At 42.1% G+C, this 19,540-nt stretch overlaps 1 protein-coding gene across 6 annotated transcripts in view; it reads right to left on the bottom strand.

Moving 5' to 3' along the window:
• Nucleotides 1-627: 627 nt before the first annotated feature.
• Nucleotides 628-19,540, bottom strand: part of PBLD (phenazine biosynthesis like protein domain containing) — a 45,303-nt gene continuing 26,390 nt past the window's right edge. For 5 of the 6 annotated variants that reach the window (XM_036828036.1, XM_036828035.1, XM_036828032.1 and 2 more), the window contains 8 exons: nucleotides 12,643-12,742; nucleotides 12,174-12,272; nucleotides 10,281-10,390; nucleotides 10,039-10,068; nucleotides 7,486-7,574; nucleotides 7,070-7,248; nucleotides 4,920-4,982; nucleotides 2,672-3,485 (listed from right to left, as the gene is read on the bottom strand). In XM_036828036.1, coding sequence (XP_036683931.1) covers nucleotides 3,373-3,485; nucleotides 4,920-4,982; nucleotides 7,070-7,248; nucleotides 7,486-7,574; nucleotides 10,039-10,068; nucleotides 10,281-10,390; nucleotides 12,174-12,272; nucleotides 12,643-12,742 — 783 coding nt within the window. In that variant the 3' untranslated portion in view covers nucleotides 2,672-3,372. Of the gene's footprint in view, nucleotides 842-2,671; nucleotides 3,486-4,919; nucleotides 4,983-7,069; nucleotides 7,249-7,485; nucleotides 7,575-10,038; nucleotides 10,069-10,280; nucleotides 10,391-12,173; nucleotides 12,273-12,642; nucleotides 12,743-19,540 lie in introns of those variants that run through there. The other variant, XR_005016765.1, reaches the window with a different exon arrangement.

Raw genomic sequence — 19,540 nt, 5'->3', positions numbered from 1 at the left:
ATCCTAAAGAAATAAAAGTACCAGGACATAGAAAATAAAATAAAGTTGCTCTCTGCAGTACAGCTTCTAATGGTAAAGCATCTGGAAATAAAATCAAAGGTCTTCAATAGGAGACTGAGGGGGTAATTCCCTGGTGGTCCAGTGGTTAAGACTCCATGATCCCACTGCAGGGGGCACGGGTTTGATCCCTGGTCGGGGAAATAAGATATTGCATGCCGTGAGGCGTAGCCAAAAAAAAAAAAAAAAAAAAGGAGACTGAGGGGATTGACTGAGTAAATGGTGGAACAGCTAATAATGTTAGAACAAGCTAGAATGAGCTATAGTATGGATCTCTATAGTATAGGTCTCTAGCCACCTCTACAGTACTGCTTCCCTTGTTCAGGATCCACATTCCCAGGAGATGGTTTCTGATTTGGCTGAGCCCAAGTAGCATTCCTGCCCCCTGAGGTGCAGAGAGAGGTAGCACCTGGCCACCTTGGCTTCCTTGGAGGAAGTTGGCTAGTACCTCCTTGACTATTCACAATGATGCTGCATAACTCCAAACAAACAATCATAACAACAAAAAGTCAGGAAACGGCTTTAATCTATCTTGAGCTAAAAATTGAAAACAATTTTCCCATTCTTTAGCTATCCTTGAGTTTACCTGATGCCCCTTCAGCTGGACAGTCTCATTTCTTTCTCTGCTCCAATAGTACAAGGCTGTGACTCCTCTTATTGTGATTCAATACACAGGGTCTCCAAGAGTTCAGTCTCGCACTCACCTGATGCTCTCTGACACGAAGGACTGGTTTGTGGTTTTGACTGTCTCTGCTGTAAGTCCCATCCCATCAATCAATGGTCTCTGTTCAGCAAAAGCCATTTTGCATGTGTATAAAAGAGAAAATAGGCTTGAACAATCTTCCCCTTTACTAGAATCTCACTAGAGTGTTATATACTTTTTGATATAGGGATCAACCCCTGCTGGGAAAGATTACAATATTAACTTGCAGTGAATGATTAACATTGCCAAGCCAACTCCCTAATATTGCATAAAATAAAATGTTTTGGCTCCCCTAAAAATCAGGGTTTCTTATTCTTGCAGGTCTCAGCAACCCAACTTGTTTTGCATATGGTTGCATGTTTAATTAGTGATCCTTCTGTAAGTGTCTGCAACTAGCACCATGATGATTAATAAAATAACTCCTTTAAAGCTCCATTTAGCTAGCAGAACTGCACAATCAGGTGTAATTAATTCATCATTAATAAATCATGGCTGATTAATCTGTATATTACCAACATTTTACTGAACAGCTCCCACCTGAGCACAGCTAATTTTTCTATGCTGAACAGAACTGGAAGCTAAGAGGGAAAAAAAAAAAAAAACCCAGCTCCTCCAAAACTGCACTAAGCAGCAAGTATATTGGTATGGTCAAGGAGATTTTGAGATAATGCACATTTAAAGTTATTGAGCTACAAAGGCAATTATCACTTGGGAGGGAAGAAAACAGTGGCTGAATACTAGTGGTTCTCAAACTTAAGTGTACACCCGGATCACCTGGAGGGCTTGCTAAAAACCAGACTTCTGGTCTCCATCTCCAGAGCTTCTGATTCAGTGGGTCTGGGATGGGGCCTGAGAATCTGCTTTTCTAACAAGCTCCCAGGTGATGCAGATGCTGCTTGTCTAGGTACCACACCTGGAGAACCATAGTTCTCCCTTTCTCATACCCTGGGGATGACTCACAATCGCCATGATTCCTATGTCCTTTCTATAGGTTTTAATAGTTTAAAAAACAACAATAAAAATAGCTTACAGGGGCTTCCCTGGTGGCGCAGTGGTTGAGAATCTGCCTGCCAATGCAGGGGACACGGGTTCGAGCCCTGGTCTGGGAAGATCCCACATGCCGCGGAGAAACCAGGCCCGTGAGCCACAATTACTGAGCCTGCGCGTCTGGAGCCTGTGCTCCGCAACAAAAGAGGCCGCGATAGTGAGAGGCCCGCGCAACGCGATGAAGAATGGCCCCCACTTGCCACAACTAGAGAAAGCCCTCGCACAGAAACGAAGACCCAACACAGCCATAAATAAATAAATTAAAAAAAAAAAAAGCTTACAGTATTATTTATCTATCCTTGTGTTTACATGCTATCTCTTCAACTGGATTGTTAGTTTAATAATTACTTTCTTTTATTTCTCTCAGCCCCCATAGAACCTAACTACTTTCAAGATGTAGAAACTCTAGACAAAACCCAGACATGCCATGTGCATTCATCTCTGAAGCCTTACTCATGCCCCAGTCTTTCGAAGCCCTGTCCTTCAACACTCCCCTGACTACGCCATAGCATTCAGTGTCTGCCATATGTAGACCCTAATCACAGACCAGTGCAAGTGCTCATTATCTTTTCATGAAAGGATGAGCCTGGTTTTCCCAGAGTCCCTTGAGAGCTCTATAAGCTTCCCCTCTAATCTCCTTTGCAGCCTGGCCCCCAGATCTCCACCCCACCAGCTTCTAGCCCGGTGTCTTATACACAGGAGACAGCAAATTGCTTTTTACCAAGCACGTCAGATTGCTGAGCAGTAGATCTGACACATGGGCTGGGAATTCAGATCCCAGCTGGGCACCTAAATTGCAGAATACATGGGAGCCACAGCAAGGGGAATTCCCACCCCAAAAAGAACTTGGAAAGAGGCAAGATATTACTTTTCATGTTTAATTTTACTACCACTCTATCACACATACATTTTAAAAAATTTCTGGGCTTTTTAGTTATTTAGTTACATGTCCTGATTTTTAGTTATTAAACATGAGTGTGTTCCAATGGAGAAAATAACTTTTTAGGTACATTAAAATTACTCCAATCTTACCCTCCACACGCGAACTCTTTTCACTTTTCTATCTTCATGATCCATCTTTGTCTATACAAATTTGTATTCTCCACAGACACAGCATAACATTGCTAACAGTTTATACTCAACCATGATTTTCTTTCTTGGTATTGTATCATGAAATTTTTTTTCATATTTCCTCATAGTTATTGGGTCTTTTCAATGGCTGCAAAATAGTCTGTCTGGTACACCTAAGTTTAAATGGTTTGATCTTACTCCTCATAAATTTGTTCCTCATTTTGTGCTTGGTGCTCATAATCAAAGGTGACAACATTATTCTTCGTTATTGGTTACTTACATTTCAAATATACTCACAGGTAGAGCCAAAACTCCATTAGTTAACTAGTCAGGAAGCATTATTAAATTTCCATTAATATGTCTTTGTTGTTCTATGTCTAAGGTGAGGATTAAGTAGACTACTATGCAAACTTTATTCAAAGCAGCCCCTTACATTTCTTTCTACGCGGAAAATGCTTGGTAAGTCAAGATTGCAGCATCGCGCACAAGCGCATCTAGGCCGTCAGCGTGCCCTCTAAAACAAGAGCAGCACCTCCCTTGATGTCAACTCGTCCATCAGGACGCAGGGAAATCTTCAATTCTCCTCCCCGGCTGGAACACTGAAAGGCTAAAGAAAACATAAAACGAGTCACAAATTAAGATCATTTTCACTCTTTTTAATTAACAGGACATAGTGAGAGACCACTTATTACAAGCTCTAGAATCCTCCCAGGTCAGTTTAAAGAACACATCCCTTCAAACAAACAAAAACAAAATAAATGAACAAACCAAACACAAATACATAGACACAGAGAACAGAGGGTGGTTGCCAGAGGCGAAGGGTCAGGGAGGAGCAGGGAGATCAAAATGGGTAAAGGGGATCAACTGTACGGTGAAAGACGGAAAATAAATTTTTGGTGGTGAGCATGTTGTAGGGTATATAGAAGCAGGAATACAATGTACATGTGAAACTTATATAATGTTATACATCAATGTTACCTTAATAAAAATCAATTAATCTTAAAAATTTTTTTAAATAGAATGCATTCCTTCATCTGTGCATGGTATTGCCCAGCCCACCCCATTCTCCTGAGGACTGAGAGACCACAGACGCAATTTGATCCACAAAATACACAGCTCTACCGCTTCGCTTCCTGAGCCACATCCTCTATTACTTCCTGTAATGCCCCAGACATACCCCGCCCATAGCATCCTCCCTGGCTCTGTCTAGGAGTTAGCAAGCACATGTGAAAAGACAGAGGCTAGGACTAAAAGTCTAAGAAGATAAAGAGGGGTGCTCTTGGCCCTTCTGAAAAGGCCCCACCTTCCGAGGTCTGAATAGGACAAAGGGAGTTCTTTACTCATTGTGGTCAGCCAGCAACCACACTTGTCAGGCAACCACGAGGCACAGCCTCAGGCTTCCTAAGCTTAGGGGAGTAATTAGGCTCACCAAGGAAAGAGAACAGCCACCGTGCTATGTCCAAATCAGGGTCACAGAGGCTTAACCATCCCACTAAGCAAGAACCTCCATCCTTTAAAGTCAAACTCCTACTTTGATTGTGTAGCCTGCACCACATACAGACTACCAGCTACATTGTTAGTACCAGCTGTGTAAATTCCACTGGCTGCCATTTATTTTCTCTGCCTCAGGCAATATGTAGATCACTAGGAGACTTGGTTCCAAAGCAGTTTGTTTGATTTAATCTCATAACTAGCAATGGCAGTAAGGAACCTTGGTAATCATCCAGTCTCAATGTGTCACATTATAAGTAACCTTTCTGGGCCAAAGTTATACAGCCAGTTAACTTTATTCAACAAACATTTATTGGGTACTTACTGTATTAGAAGTGTGTCCTTGTGTTGGGAGAGACACAGGTGGAAGATGTTTGGGGTGGAGGATGTTTTGAGTAGAAGGTTCAGGGGGAAGGAATTCAAAACCTCTCGTTTTCACGTGGGTGATAGTTAACATTTTATTACATCTTCAAGTGGATAGTACATATGAGAAGGAATACTAGCTTCAAGTTAAGCAAATTTTTTAAAATTTGAGAAAGAGCTGTCCTACCGTGCATGGCTTTCTTCCCCAGTTGCTGGGACCAGTAGCTGCTGAGAACAGTATGTGCAGACCCTTAAAAGAAGTGAAAAGTTATGGTACAATCCCAAAGAAAACAGGGGCAACTCTGTGCTAAGTTCATAAACAATCAACTATCCAGTTTGACTAAACCTTAGGTGACTTAGTCAGTATGCTGGCCGTGGCCACAGCCAAGTGTGGAATTAAGGATGGAAATAGAAAGGAAGACATAGAATTTACGGATAACTCCTCCAAACGATGTATCCTATGTCTTATACTTTCTGTGTCTTATACTTTCTGAAGGCTGAATTAAACTGTAGGTTTTAATTCTTGTCTTGTCTACCAGTTCATTGTCAGCCCATGGTAGAAACAAGGTCTTCACATAAAACTGTCTACATCTTTCAAGGGAAAAATATCTCCTTCCTCTTAGGACACACATGAAAGAAAAGGTGGTAACTGACAAAACGCTAAATTTCCCACCAAGTCAGCATTCACAGGTTTTCGGTGCCGGAAGAACTTTCTTTTAATGAGGTATTTTTTCATATGATTGTGCCCTAGGTTTAGATCAGAGAATAGATATTAAAACGAAGAAACAAAATGTAAAGGAATAACTGACAGAAAAGTCTTTGGGAGAAAAAAGGATGGTTTGGAAAAGGTCTCTCCTTCAGGAAAACTTACTAATGTTATGGGAGGTCCACATAGGGTGCCCAAGTATCCCAGTATGCCTGAGACTGTCCTGGCTTTAGCACTGAAGGTCCTGTATGCTAAGAAGTCCCTCAGTCTCAAGCAAACTGAAACGGTTGCTCATCGCTGTCCTTCCCACTCTAGTAAAGCATTATTACAGGGGGAAAAACTTGCCCTCTGTGGTAATTAAAATCTTTGGGAAGCAGCTGTGCAAGTGTAAGTCCACTCAGAACTTCTTTTCTATTGGGGAGGGTTGAGTTGGACCAACAGTCGTTGGGCATTTTCCTGAGTCTTTAAAAGTGCTTGCTTGCTGAGCTTTGAATTTCACATATTTTGTTCCTCAGAGTAACTAAGTCAAGGCCCTGAAACCATCCCAGCCCCTGCCATCTGACCAGAACAGGAGGCTCGCAGTCTCTGCTCAGCCTCCTTTTACCCTGGCCACTATCCCATCCACCAGCCTCCTCCATCCAGCATCCCCCCTTTTGCGGCTCAGCCCATTCTTCTCAAGGAGGATGAAAGTACGAGGCTTCACTTTCATCCCTCTGCTTCTGTCTGGTAGAAGATCCTGAATACCCACGTTCCTGAACCCATCCCACCCACTTTGTGGGCAGGTCAGGGAAATGAGGAGGGGAGGAAAAAACAAAACCACTATGCCTGTCCTAATTTCCCACCAGCAGTCCAGGGCTTGATCCTTCAAAAACCAAATCTTATCTAGATCAATGATCATGCAGGCTGGTTACTGAAAAGGACAAAAGGTTTTGGGAATGTAGTGGATATTGGCCACTGGATTTTGCAAATGGCAGCTCTAGAAGTGTTGGCTCAGGGAGTCAGTTTTGTTGTTATTATTAAAATACCTAATAGCTACTGGGCACTTACCATGTGCCAGGCACTGTGTTGGGCACTTAACATGCATTTACATAACCTATGAGGTATTATCCATATTTTATAGCGAGGGAACAAAAGCTTTGAAAAGTTAAGTCAGGACTTCCCTGGTGGTTCAGTGGTTCAGACTTCGCCTTCCAGTACGGGGGGTGCGGGTTCAATCCCCGGTCAAGGAGCTAAGATCCCACAGGCCTCGCGGCCAAAAAAAAAAAAAAACTCCAAAACATAAAAATCGAAGCAATACTGTAACAAATTCAATACAGGCTTTTTAAAAAATGGTCCACATCAAAAAAAATCTAAAAAAAAAAGTTGTCATTTGCCCAAGGTCAACGGCTAGGAAGCTAGGATGCAAACCCAGGCTGTCTGACACTAGTTTAACCCTGCTGTACTGCCTCCTTAACTCTGTGTTTTTCACATGAGACTTCAGTGGAGGGATGGGGGAGGGGCAGGTAGGGAAACAAAGGCAGCTCAGAAACCAAACAACCTGAAAGGTCACGTGGAGCGCACATAAATAGCTACTTGTTATCCTCCTCCCTCCCCACTGTTTAGCCCTCTTCAGGACTCAAGTCAAAAAGTACCTGTTACGGGGTCTTCAGCCACACCAAACCATGGAGTGAAATATCTGGAGTAAAAGTCAAACGCTTGAGTCTGCCCATCAGGCTCTCCCTTGATGGTGAGAATGAGTCCTTTCACCTTCCCCGTGTTTTCCACTTGCAGCAGATTCTGTGTGTTCACTTTCAGGCTCTCCAGAAATGACCTTGTTCATAAACGGGATGGATCAGGACAAAGTCATTCAATAGACTACCCACTACCCAGACTCTGTAAAGCAGGCCAGGATGCAGCTTGCCAAATGGCTCACCAGGAGGGGAACAAAACTCTCTGGCTGTGTAAATCATGGTTTGACGGAACATGGCACAGCCAGACCAAGCCAGAGCTATAAATCTGGGTGCTCAGCCATTCCCAGGGTGCTGACGAAGCCAAAAATCTTGTTTACCTGTTGTAAGTATCACTGAGCCGGACCAGGAGCTTTCGGGTATCTGGGGAATAGCGGATGTCCTGAACCAGTGTGTCACCTATGGCAGTCTACGGAGACAGACCAAAACCTCCTCAGGAATTTATGAATTTGACCCATGTTTGGAGAGCAACCTCTCATGAGTGTCTGCTCTGTGCCAGGCACACCCAACATCTCCAATCCCAGGAGTTTCAGGTCAGTTTCGGGACTCAAGGTATTGCTCAAGAAAGCCAGTTTCCTGGCAGCCAGAGACCTTGATGAGGGTTGAGTTTACCCTCTGAGTTTAGCCAAAGATAGGCACTGTTCACACGTGTTACTACGTGCCTCAACACACAACTCCTTCAAGTGGGTATTTTCCCCACAGATAAGAAGATTCAGAGAGGCCCAAGGTCACACACACACAGACACACACCTTGACCCAGGTCTGAGGGGCCCTGGAGTCAAAGCTCTGAATTACTACTGTCTACTATCTGTAGAGGTGGGGGCTTCATGCCTGCCTCTTGGAGGTGTTGTGAGGATTAAATGAAATAATATGTGGAGTTCCTGCAGCAGTAACTAGAAGCTTCCACATGGGAAGGACTCAGGGCCAGCAGTCTGATTGGAAGTGGGAACTAGGGCACTTGTCTCAATGCTGCTCTGCTTGGCAAGCTCGCTGTTCTCACGTAGACTGTATGCTACAGATCAAGAACGTAGCAACATTTTCTAGAGATACCTTGATTCACCCTTTACTGGGCTGCACATAGCCTCGCTCATATCTAAGACACTGTATGTCTGTCTTGTCTTTGCTGGCTTGGGGTGCTGAGGGAGATTATGAGGGGACAAAAGCCCCTCCGAGTCATCCTGTGGCACCACCACCAGCTGCCGGCAGAACAGACAAGAGTTACATGGTAGTTGTCCGGTTGTCACTAGGTGGCTTCAGGTTCTCTAATCTTCTTTAGGGACTGAGGTGTTCTAGGTCCTATGGCCTAGACTCCCTCTGCCGTGGGTGATGCCTGGAATGTCTGCCTCTGTGACCACTGCTGACCAATGTCCCCCTTCTCTAGAAATGGGAACTCCTACAGCCCGATCCCATCTGCTCTCCGGGGCCTCTCAGTCTCTCTGAAGGGTCATCCAGCCCTTCTCTGCATGGATTCTTATGTCAATTTGAAAGTTTAATTCTCAGCTGAGAATCTTATTGCCAGTTTCTAGGAACACAAAATGACAATACTCACAATAAATAACCCTTCATCATCCTCATTTTACAAATGCCGACCCTGAGGCTTAGAGAGATCAGGTTAAGTTCTTTCTACCACGAACAAGGTCTACCACTGTGAATATTTTCCATTTTCTTGCCAATACGGTTAAAGTAGTTCATTTATGAATTTGGCCTGTCTCCCAAAACTCAAGCCATAGGTAGAGCTGAGTGTAAAATCAGAATCCATGATACTTGCTTATACTCTGAAAACTTAAAGCAAAACACTGAAGAGATTACAAATGCTGAGTTGAAAATTCACTGAGAAATACCGTAATACGTCATTTTGCAGAATCATTTTTTCTCATGGCTGCCCTTGGCCTGGTCCTGACCTGGGCCCTTCCTGCTCTACAAACTAAGCACCTGGCCATGCAGGGCTGCTCTGGCCTTCTGGAATCTCTGGGAGACAACTGTAGTGCCTGCTGCACTGGGTGGCAGTGAGAATTAAATGAGATAATACATTAAAACACTTAGTGCGTGGCACTGCACAGGGGAGCCTAAAAAATATTCGTTGTAATCATCGTCATCATCACCATCATCATCATCAAGCCCCATCCCCACACAGACCCCGTGAGGAGGCCAGTCTACGTATCTTGTCTTCTCTGTCGAGGTTCCCATGCTTTCCTGCTCTCTTCCATCAAAGCACAGCCCTGTCATCTCAGGCGTATTCTCCACTAAAGACATCAGGACACCGACAGCTGCCAGGCAGTTTCCACTCTTTTCTTTCACTCTCAGCCTGACACACGACAGTCTCCCCTCCCCCACCTTTCCACGGAGGCTAATCGGATAATGAAGAGTCAGGGAAAACTGGTCAACCTTCTCACTAAATAGATTCAATATTCTTTTTCTTTTTTTTTTTTTTCTGGCTATGTCGGGTCTTTGTTGCGGCTCAAGGGCTTCTCTCTAGTTGTGGCACACGAGCTTCTCTCTAGTTGTGGCGTGTGGGGTTTCCCTCTCTAGTTGTGGCTCTCGGGGTCTGTAGTTTGCGCACGACGGCTCTCTCGTTGAGGCACATGGGCTTAGTTGCCCTGAGGCATGTGGGATCTTTGTTCCCTAACCAGGGATCGAACACCCGTCCCCTGCATTGTAAGGTGGATTCTTTACCACTGGACCACCAGGGAAGTCCCTAGATTCAATATTAAAATTCAGATCTCAAATGCACAGTGCAGTATTCAACCAAGCTTAGAATGGAACACTTGTACTGGTAGAATGCCTATCTGTTGAGATCAAATAGTACCGAATCTTTGTTCAAACGATAACAGATGATCAAATCACACGGCTCAGGTTTGATTCTTTTCACCAACCTTTATCAATTCCTCCACTTCATGGAAGTCCTAGATTGGGAAAAAAGACAAAACTACTGTAAAACAGGAAAGCTCTCAGTTTACGGCAATAATTAAAAAGAGCTGGGAATTCCCTGGCAGTCCAGTGGTTAGGACTCCATGCTCTCACTGCCGAGGGCCTGGTTCAATCCCTGGTCGGGGACCTAAGATCCCATAAGCCGTGCAGGGCGGCCAAAAGAAAAAAAAAATTTAAAAGAGCTGACCTGGGGATGGACTGGATAAAGAGGCAGGTCCAGGACAATACCGTCCTCTTCTCTTCTGGCCTTTAGTTCCCCACTCAGAGTGACAAAGGTTAGGGTGCTATTCATGTTTTCTGGCCAAAAAAAGAATTCTATTTTGTCAACTAGAAAACTTTTTGAAAGGAATCAAGAAATAGGAAAATAAACATTGTTATATAGTTGCATGTCTGTTTTGATCACTGTTATGTAGTCTTAGATTCTCTGGCAGTGTTGTCCTTTCCAGTAAAGGGGTCCCAGGTTTGGGTTACTGGGGTCCTAAGTGGAGAAAACTCTCACTGGATTCTAACTTGAGAACCAAGAACATAACTGATTGGACTTGACATCATGCTGTGCCTTTGAAAAAATTATTTAATCTCCTTAAACCTCAATTTCCTCATTAATAAAATGGGGTAATAATTAAAACTATACTAATTTCATTTTACCAATAAATTGGGGGTAATAATTAAACATAGCTCATAGGGATGCTATAATGTTTTCTAATGCAGATTTTTAACTATCCCCCTATAATACTATAGAGTTATAAACTCTACTAGTTTAAGATAAGCCAAAGGGATGACAAATAGAACATACAGGTTATGTACAACAGTCTGAGATGAACAAATCAAGCTTACCATAAACAAACCAAACTATACATAAAATCTTGATTTAAAGATTAGATCACCAACCCTGATATAATATCCCTTCACGTTACTGATACAACTTGGGCCACTTATCTCAGTGTGGGTAACATTTTAGTGAAAACAAAGATTTGTGACTTAATTCTTTTCTCTTCCCTAATATTTCTGTAATACTTAACCATATCTCAAAGGTGAGGAAATTCAGCACTGCTGACTAACTTTCACAGAATAAAATTTACATTCTGAAACCCAAAGTTGAATTCTTCTCATTATAATTGGTGTAAGACATCATTATTTACAAAGCATTTTCTCATCGAACCTTAGGCCCACCCTGTGGAGGACTATCAGGCCTTTCTTTGGTGCTACCACTTTGCAGTTCAACTTCTCCCTGTGTTCAATTCTGCTTTCTTTACTCCCTTAACAATACTGATCTCAAGAACACTGCCCCCAGTTCTTCTGGCATGCCAGTGTGTCTCAGAGTCTGCTTTCTGGGCAAACTTGACCTATTAACACCTTCCCTTATCAGCCCCATCTAAGTTACTCCCCCAGAGAAATTCTTTTTCCAACACCCTACCCCCCACAGTTACCCCTCTGTCGTATCATCCTGTTTATTTCCTTGTTTAACTTTCTGTTTGTTGTCTACACTTATTCATGGCTGCTTCCATCTCCACTTTTAGGACATTTCCAGGCATCTCTCTGCCCCATTCCCACAAAGCCCTGATCTTTATCTATTATACTAAGTGTAGCTGAGATGGAAACAGGTAGGATTAAGGTGCTGCATCCTCTCTTCACAGGGTAAATGTATACAGCTGGGACTCATTAATATTTAAAGTTCAGAGTAAAAAAGCTCTTATTGTGAAATGAATTTCAATGTGGGTGGGGACCTATTTGGGGCAAAGTATGTCTTTTGGTTCCCCAATATCATATCATGTTAGACAACTATTCTGCCTTGCAAGCTCTGCCCCTGTGTTTGTCACAGAGACCAGAGAGCTCCTATTTAGAAGAAAATGGCATTCCAGGAAACAATGACCATGGCTTTCCAACATGCATGGCACATACTCTGAAATATCAAAGTGTTATAGAAGCTTGCTGTTTTTGTTTCTGCATAATAAATCGCATGAAATAAACTTTGCAATGTCTTTATACCAGTCACTTTGGTTCACAGGAAAGAATGTGTGAGAGTTTTTTTAAATATTTGCTATTTTCTAAATGGTAAGTTCATAAAAGAAAATCACGTTACTTATTTTGTGAAACAGCACAGCTGCAGAAGCCAGGGTAGCATGGCCACAGAGAGGAACCTCACTCACTGGTGTAAACCACCTTAATCCAAAGCAGGAACCTTCAGAGGAGAAAAAACCAAAGAGAGACGAGATCACTCCCATACAAGGGGGTCGTAAACTTTTCATTTTCTTATTCTTTTCTAAATATTTCATTAGCATGATTCATCACTGAAACATGTTGTGAAAGGAGGAGCAAAGTCTAGGCAAGCCTCCTAGGGCCCCCGAGTGCTAGATCTGGAGCTGAAACACTCAAATTCACCAACACCTGCTCCCACAGATGAAATGAGAACCAGATTAGAAGCTCCCCCTCTCCCTCCTATCTGCCTGCAAATAGTACATGGATATTTCCCTTAACTATCATTCCCCCACTGGAAAAGCAGCTTCTCGTGCCATTCAGGAATGGTTTAAAAAAAAAAAAAGAGTATTTACTTTGTGTAAAGTTGTCAGTTGGGTGTAGTTTTTGGATAAAAGCAGTTTCAGAGAGATTCATTTCCTTTGCAATTTTTTGATGCATGTCTTCATCCAATTTCTAAATTAGAAACAAAAGGTTATTGAGACTCCAGAAACAAAAATCAGACTTCCTTGGACAGCAACTGCCACTAGTAAATAACAGTTTATTAATATTAAAAGTTATATGCCTAAAAGGAAATAATCACCAAGGAATTCAAGGCACTTTTATAAAGATGGTTTTTCAGAAATCCATGCATGCAACCATGTGAAGAGCGGTGGAGGTTAAAAGCTAGAACAGATTCTGAAAACCTACCGGCCTGGGCTACCGTTGTCAGATTATCATCTAGTCTATCTGTGAGCATGTGTTCTCTTCTAAAAATAATTTCTGCAAATGGAAACTCCACAATCTCTCTTTCCTGTTGGATGAAGAGATGTTAGGTGCCCACTCTGAGCAGGCTGGACCACTCTGCCCCCATTTACGTACAGTTCACTCCCTTTCATGAGTCAGGCCTCAGGCCAGAGGTCACCTCCTCCAGAAAGCCTTCCAGACTGCTCTGTCTCTTCCCCCGTGCTTAGACCACCTGAAATTACTTGCTATGTCCTTTTAATGTCTGTTCCCCCCACCTCTGACTCTGGCTCTATGAGAGCACCAGCTGTGCTACCTTGCTTTGTCCTGGTTTGGAACAATGCTTTTATTCATCCTGGGATGGAAGGAGGTCAATAAATATTTGCTGAGTGAATAATTATCCAGTTACCCTTCATTTTAAAAACCCTCAATATAGATATTTTTATCCACTTACAGATAAACAAATTAAACACAGAAAGTTTGTGTAATATCCTAAGAACACAATACGCCTAATAAATGGTAGAGTGATTAAGAATGTGGGCTTTGCAAATGGTAAGAACCAGTGAATCTAGAGGAAAAGTATATAGATGTTCATTCTTGAAATTTTTCTTAAGTTTTTTAATTTTTCAAAATAAAACAATTTTTTTATAGTGGGCTTTGGAAACAGACATAATTGGATTTGTATCCTGGGTCAGCTCCTAGAAACAGTGCAAGAGTGGGCAAGTCATTTCACCTCCTGGAGCCTCAGCTTCTATGCCTTTAAAGTGGGAATAATAGTACTTAGGTCAAAGGGTTATTGTGAAGACACATACATACATATACATGCATACACACACATACACACATTCCTCTTAACTCAAGGGAAAAAAATCAGCTGAAGCATGAATTTTCTTTTTGAGAATGAAAAGCAATTTTTTAATCAACAAAATGATCACTACTTAGATTTTGAATTCTAAAGAAATCTCAAGACATTAACTATACTCCAATAAAAAGTTATTAAAAAAAAAGAAATCTCAAGACAAATGTATTTTTGCTTTGGCAAAACTTACTATTCTTGAGCTCCTGAAACCCATAAATAATAATTATACTTTATTCTAATAAATTCATAATTCACTTATCTGAGTTATGCAAGTTAAACACCCTTGTCTTTTAGTTGATTCAAATTCTTTTGAAACACTTTCCATATACTCATATAACATTACAGATATGTTTACCTATTAAAGTTTCTGTATTGAAAAAAAAGGCATAAAACAGCCGTTGTGAAAAATCAGTCATGATTTTTAAAATATCAGCTGATGTAAAGATCCTAACAGGAGACTTACTAAGCTTTTCTTAAAGGAGCTCTGTATTAAAAATCTGTAGAGGCTCTGTAGTCCTACAGAAAGAGAAATCACTTAAGACATAGATACTTATTTTCTGAAAAAATAACACAATAGGTTTTTCTGTTTGTTTTTTACTTAACGTTTTTCTTTCAAAAGATTTAATCCAATAATGCATATAAAGTGCTCATCACAGTGCCTGATGCATAGTAAGTACTTGATAAACGTTACCTTTTTTTTTTTTTAAACGTTACCTTTTTGAGTGGTTCAAAGCCAGTGCTTTAACCTGCCGCACTGCACTGCCTCCCCATAACAAGGGAGTTATTATTATCCCTTTAACAGGCTGCAGGCAAGAAAACCAACGTCTATCCGGTAAAATGGACTCCTGAAAGCAGAATCGATCACTGAGTGCCATGCTGGGCCACCAGCATCAGCACCATTCCCAAGGGAATGTGTTAGAAATGGAGAGTCTCAGGCCCTGCCCCAGACCCTCTGAATCAGAATCTCCATCTTAACCAGAAACCAGGTGAGCCGTGTGCACATTAAAGTCTGGGGAGCCCTGGTGTGTAAGATATGGTCCTGTGGTCAAGGGCCTGAGCCTCTCAGTGGAGGAGTCGAGATAGATACAGAAATCAGCAATGGATTTTGACATTAAGTACTCTAGGACTTTAAAGGTGAGGACTTGATGTGGACCTAGAAAAAGGGAAGATTTTGGTCAGTTGAACAGGAAAATGTGGGCAAAAAGCTTTGTATTGGGGACGCTTCTTGGGCAAATCACTTGACCTCACTTCTTTCTCCTTCTGTTAAATCTTTGACACTCTAGGATTCTGTAAGCTAAGGTAAGGAGAATTAGGATGGTAGGAATGAAGTGGAATGAGCACATGTCACACCTCTGGGCACCTGTGGGCCTGGGGAGTGAGAAGTCCCACCTGAGTAGAGGAGGGGGTTGGGTGCTGCTGAGGCCAACAAGGCAACAATGTTCAGAAGTGAACTCAAGCGCTTCGCAGTGGCCTGTTGAATGTTCCCCATGGAAACTGGCCCACCTGCCCGTGCACATAACACCTGAGAGAAACTCAGAGCCACTTAATTCCCCAGTGCTGAGTCAGCAGTCACAGGCCTCAAAGGTGATTGAAGGGTTGATGAAGAAAAGCCTGGATTTGCCTCCTTGACTGCAGGAACCTGCAGTGCCTGCCAGTCCTTCCTGTATCTCATCTGGCCAAACTCCCTATCCTTGTCCTTCCTTTCTTTGCCTCTTGCTTCCCTTGATCTTTGGGACCAGAGTCTCTAAAAGTATTAAAGCACTTCACATTGTAGCCAAGCTCACCATCTATTGGTAATAGATTCCTCTGCAAATGGGCTTTTTTGCACATCAGCTAAAAACACACACTTCACTGACCATCAACTCTTTAATTTTCTCTGCTTTGGTACATTTCACCAATTACAATTTGAATTTCTGTAAGTGCAATTTCTGCCCCAGAACACTGAAAATGCACCTGTTATTTGCCTGAGGGGCCAGAGACAATGTAGAAAGTATGACAGTAGCAGCCCTCAATGTGCACCACACGTGGCTGAATTTCTACACTGGAACCAAAGATCAAAATAATGGTGAATCATGAGAAGATTAATATTGCTTCAACTTGGAGAGCTTTAGGAAAAAAAGAATGAGACTACATTCATTCAAAATACTGAATTTTGGTTCCAATAATGTTTCCATTTTACACTACAAGCTTATTTTTAAATGTAACACATAATAGTTTCAAACCAAACCGATAACTGTTAGTTCTCTTGCTTTAATATCCATTTCCTTTTGCCAATTTCACATGAGTCAAGCTTCCAGCAGCAAAATTAGAGCCATGTTTGTTTTTCTGCCTTCCAATGTACTGCGTTGGGACACTGAGATTCCATCACTATACGGCCCGCGAAAGATTAATGATCAGAAAATCAGAGTAAAGTTTTAAAATACTCCCACCTTGTGGCAGTTTAGAAATATGACAGCCTAAACAGGACAGTCCTGCTCTGTTTATTTGTCCCTCTGCTTTCCTTCCAGCAATGGAAAAGCACTTGGATGTAGAAAGTTCTAAATCATCTAGGAAGAAATTCCTTTTGAGGAATTCCTGGCTGTCTACCATAAGCTGGACACTGTGCTAGGATCAAGATTCCTTTCGAGGCACTTGGATTTCCGATTGTAAAGTTATGTCCACACATTGCAGCACTCAAACTGCAGGCCATCTTCAGCTGCTTCCAATGTATCTTATGAATGCTTAGTCTCTCCAGCTCCATCACAAAACCCAAAGCACATACTCACTTTGCATACCCTGCCCACCCCACCCTACCAATGAGAACAAAAGATGAATAATTGTTGGCTAACTAGAACTCTTAGAAGGAAATTTTGCCATAATATCACTGATTATAATATTTTCACTTTCACTCAACAGGTATCTATATAGTGCCTCCCATGTGCTAGGCCTTGTGTGTTGGAACAAGTCAGAATAGATTAAGATCTCATGGAATGTACAGTAGTGAGAGAGACAGGCACTGAATGAATTACAACAAGAGTGATGCATGTTATCAACTGGGAAGGGGTGCCATGGGAGCACATAAAAGGAGGGGACATCTAGTCTAGTATTGAGTACAGTGGGTTAAAAGCATGGGCCCTGGGCTTCCCTGGTGGCGCAGTGGTTGAGAATCTGCCTGCCAATGCAGGGGACACAGGTTCGAGCCCTGGTCTGGGAAGATCCCACATGCCGCGGAGCAACTAGGCCCGTGAGCCACAATTACTGCGCCTGCGCGTCTGGAGCCTGTGCTCCGCAACAAGAGAGGCTGCAATAGTGAGAGGCCCGCGCACCACGACGAAGAGTAAAAGCATGGGCCCTGCAGTCAGGCAGACCTGGGGTGGGATTCTGAAGTCAGCCATTTAACCTTCTTCTGCCTCCGTTTTCTCATCTGTAAAATGGGGATAATAATAATAAGACCTACTCATAGAGTGGTTGTGAGGGTGAAATGAAAAGAAATTAGCACAGTATGTATCTGGCTGAACTTGCCTGAAGTCACTGCCCTCAAAGCTGAGAGTTATGTTCTAGAAGCCAGTGAGGATACTTGGGAAGCAGAAATTCCCACATTAACATTTCCTCTTCCTTTGCGTTGCTCTCTTCCCTCAAATAGCAAAGGAAAACACTTCAACGTCCTAGAAGAATCTTCTCTGCACTTTGCATCATTTTTCTGGGCATAAAAATGAGATATGAGGTTGTAACCCTCTAGAAACCCCAGGAGCCTCTGACCCAGTATGGTCACACTGAGCCAGTGATCCTCTCTCTAAGGAAGGGCAGCAAGTTTGGAAATGGCCACTGCACATGAGTTAAAACATGGATTGAACACAGCATTGCTATACACCTGTTTTTCTTTAAATATATAGCCCACCAAGCTGTAAAAGGGGCTTTTGGTCGTCCCTAAATTTAACCAGATAAACCAGAACAGCAAGTACTTTAGGAACTAAAACTAAGCATTCCTCTTTAAAAGTGTGAAGCCAGGGACTTCCCTGGCGGTCCAGTGGTTAAGAGGTCACCTTCCAAAGCAGGGGTTGCGGGTTCGATCCCTGGTTGGGAGCTAAGATTCCCACATACCTCAGGGCCCAAAAAACCAAAACATAAAACAGAAGCAATATTGTAACAGACTCAATAAAAACTTAAAAAAAAAAAGTGTGAAGCCGATCCTCCTTGCTGTCACTGGAAATGATTAGCAGTGTTTAAAAGAATAGAAACACACATATATGAATATTACATTTGATCCTAGCACAGTGTCCAGTTTATGGTAGACAGCCAGTAACGGCCAGTTGAATCGGGATAAATAAATATACTGGGCACAAAATGAAGTTGTTTTTATGGATAATTTAAACAGGAAAGCTCCAGGATAAGCCTCTCTTTAGAGAAGGTATCTTCTGAAACAATGGTTTTCAACTGGGGGCGATTTTTGATGGTCATGTCTGGGGGAGGAGGAGAGACTACTGTCATCTAGTGGGTCAAAGCCCAGGATCTGCCCAACATTTTACAATGCACATGACGGCCTCACACAATAAAGAACTTGCCAGTCCAAAATGTCAATAACACTGCTATTGAGAAGCCCTGCCCTAAAAACACACACACACATACATACACATACATATACACACACACACACACACACACACAAAACAACAACAACAAAAACAAAAACCTTAAGGCTTTGTTAGAATATGAAGGAGAATAAATATGGCTCCTTACCTCTGTTGAGGTTATTTTCACTAAACAGTAAAGATGGTTTACAGAAAAATAAACAAAGTACCACCCCTTTTCACTACCACAGCCCTCTGACCTATTCCAATAGTTGGTCAGGAGTTCCTATAGTTTTTACACAGCTGTCATTGTAATGTATCTAGTTCACTTTTTAAAATATTGTTTCTAGGGCTTCCCTGGTGGCGCAGTGGTTGAGAATCTGCCTGCCAATGCAGGGGACACGGGTTCGAGCCCTGGTCTGGGAAGATCCCACATGCCACGGAGCAACTAGGCCCGTGAGCCACAACTACTGAGCCTGCGCGTCTGGAGCCTGTGCTCCGCAACAAGAGAGGCCGCGATAATGAGAGGCCCGTGCACCGCGATGAAGAGTGGCCCCCGCTTGCCACAACTAGAGAAAGCCCTCGCACAGAAACGAAGACCCAACAGAGCCAAAACTAAATAAATAAATTAATTTATTACAAAAAAAAATTGTTTCTATACATTTTCCATGTCTCTACATAATCTTTATTGTAAAATTGTCAGGCATTTGAGAAAACCATCGATTTTTTGAAATTAAAAATTTTTTTTTCAAATGTCTGTTTCATGTTCCATTTAGCCCTTAATCTGTTTTTGCTTTCACCTAATGTACAGTGTAATAAGTTCCTCATGTGAAAATTTTTAAAATGGACTTGTCTAGAAAGGAAAACAAAACTTTAGAATATTCTAGAAGCTCTGGAAATGTTGTTACCCAGAATTTTTTCCTTTCCTTCCAGCAGTCTCTTATCAAGTATTTCAAAAACTCAAAGTACAATTACCTAGTCTTTAGTTTGTCCACCAAGTTTTTCTATAGTTAGTCTCATCTCAGTCAAATTTTAAATAATTTTAAACAAAATGAAAAAGAATATTCCTTTGCAGCCCTGCACTTAAAATCTGAAGCATTTTCTCCCCCATAAAAATCCAATGTT

The sequence above is a fragment of the Balaenoptera musculus genome, chromosome 16 (assembly GCF_009873245.2).
Source record: "Balaenoptera musculus isolate JJ_BM4_2016_0621 chromosome 16, mBalMus1.pri.v3, whole genome shotgun sequence".
NCBI classification, from domain to species: Eukaryota; Metazoa; Chordata; class Mammalia; order Artiodactyla; family Balaenopteridae; genus Balaenoptera; species Balaenoptera musculus.
The sequence above is the reverse complement of the archived record's forward strand: the minus strand, read 5'-3'. Positions and strand labels throughout refer to the sequence as shown.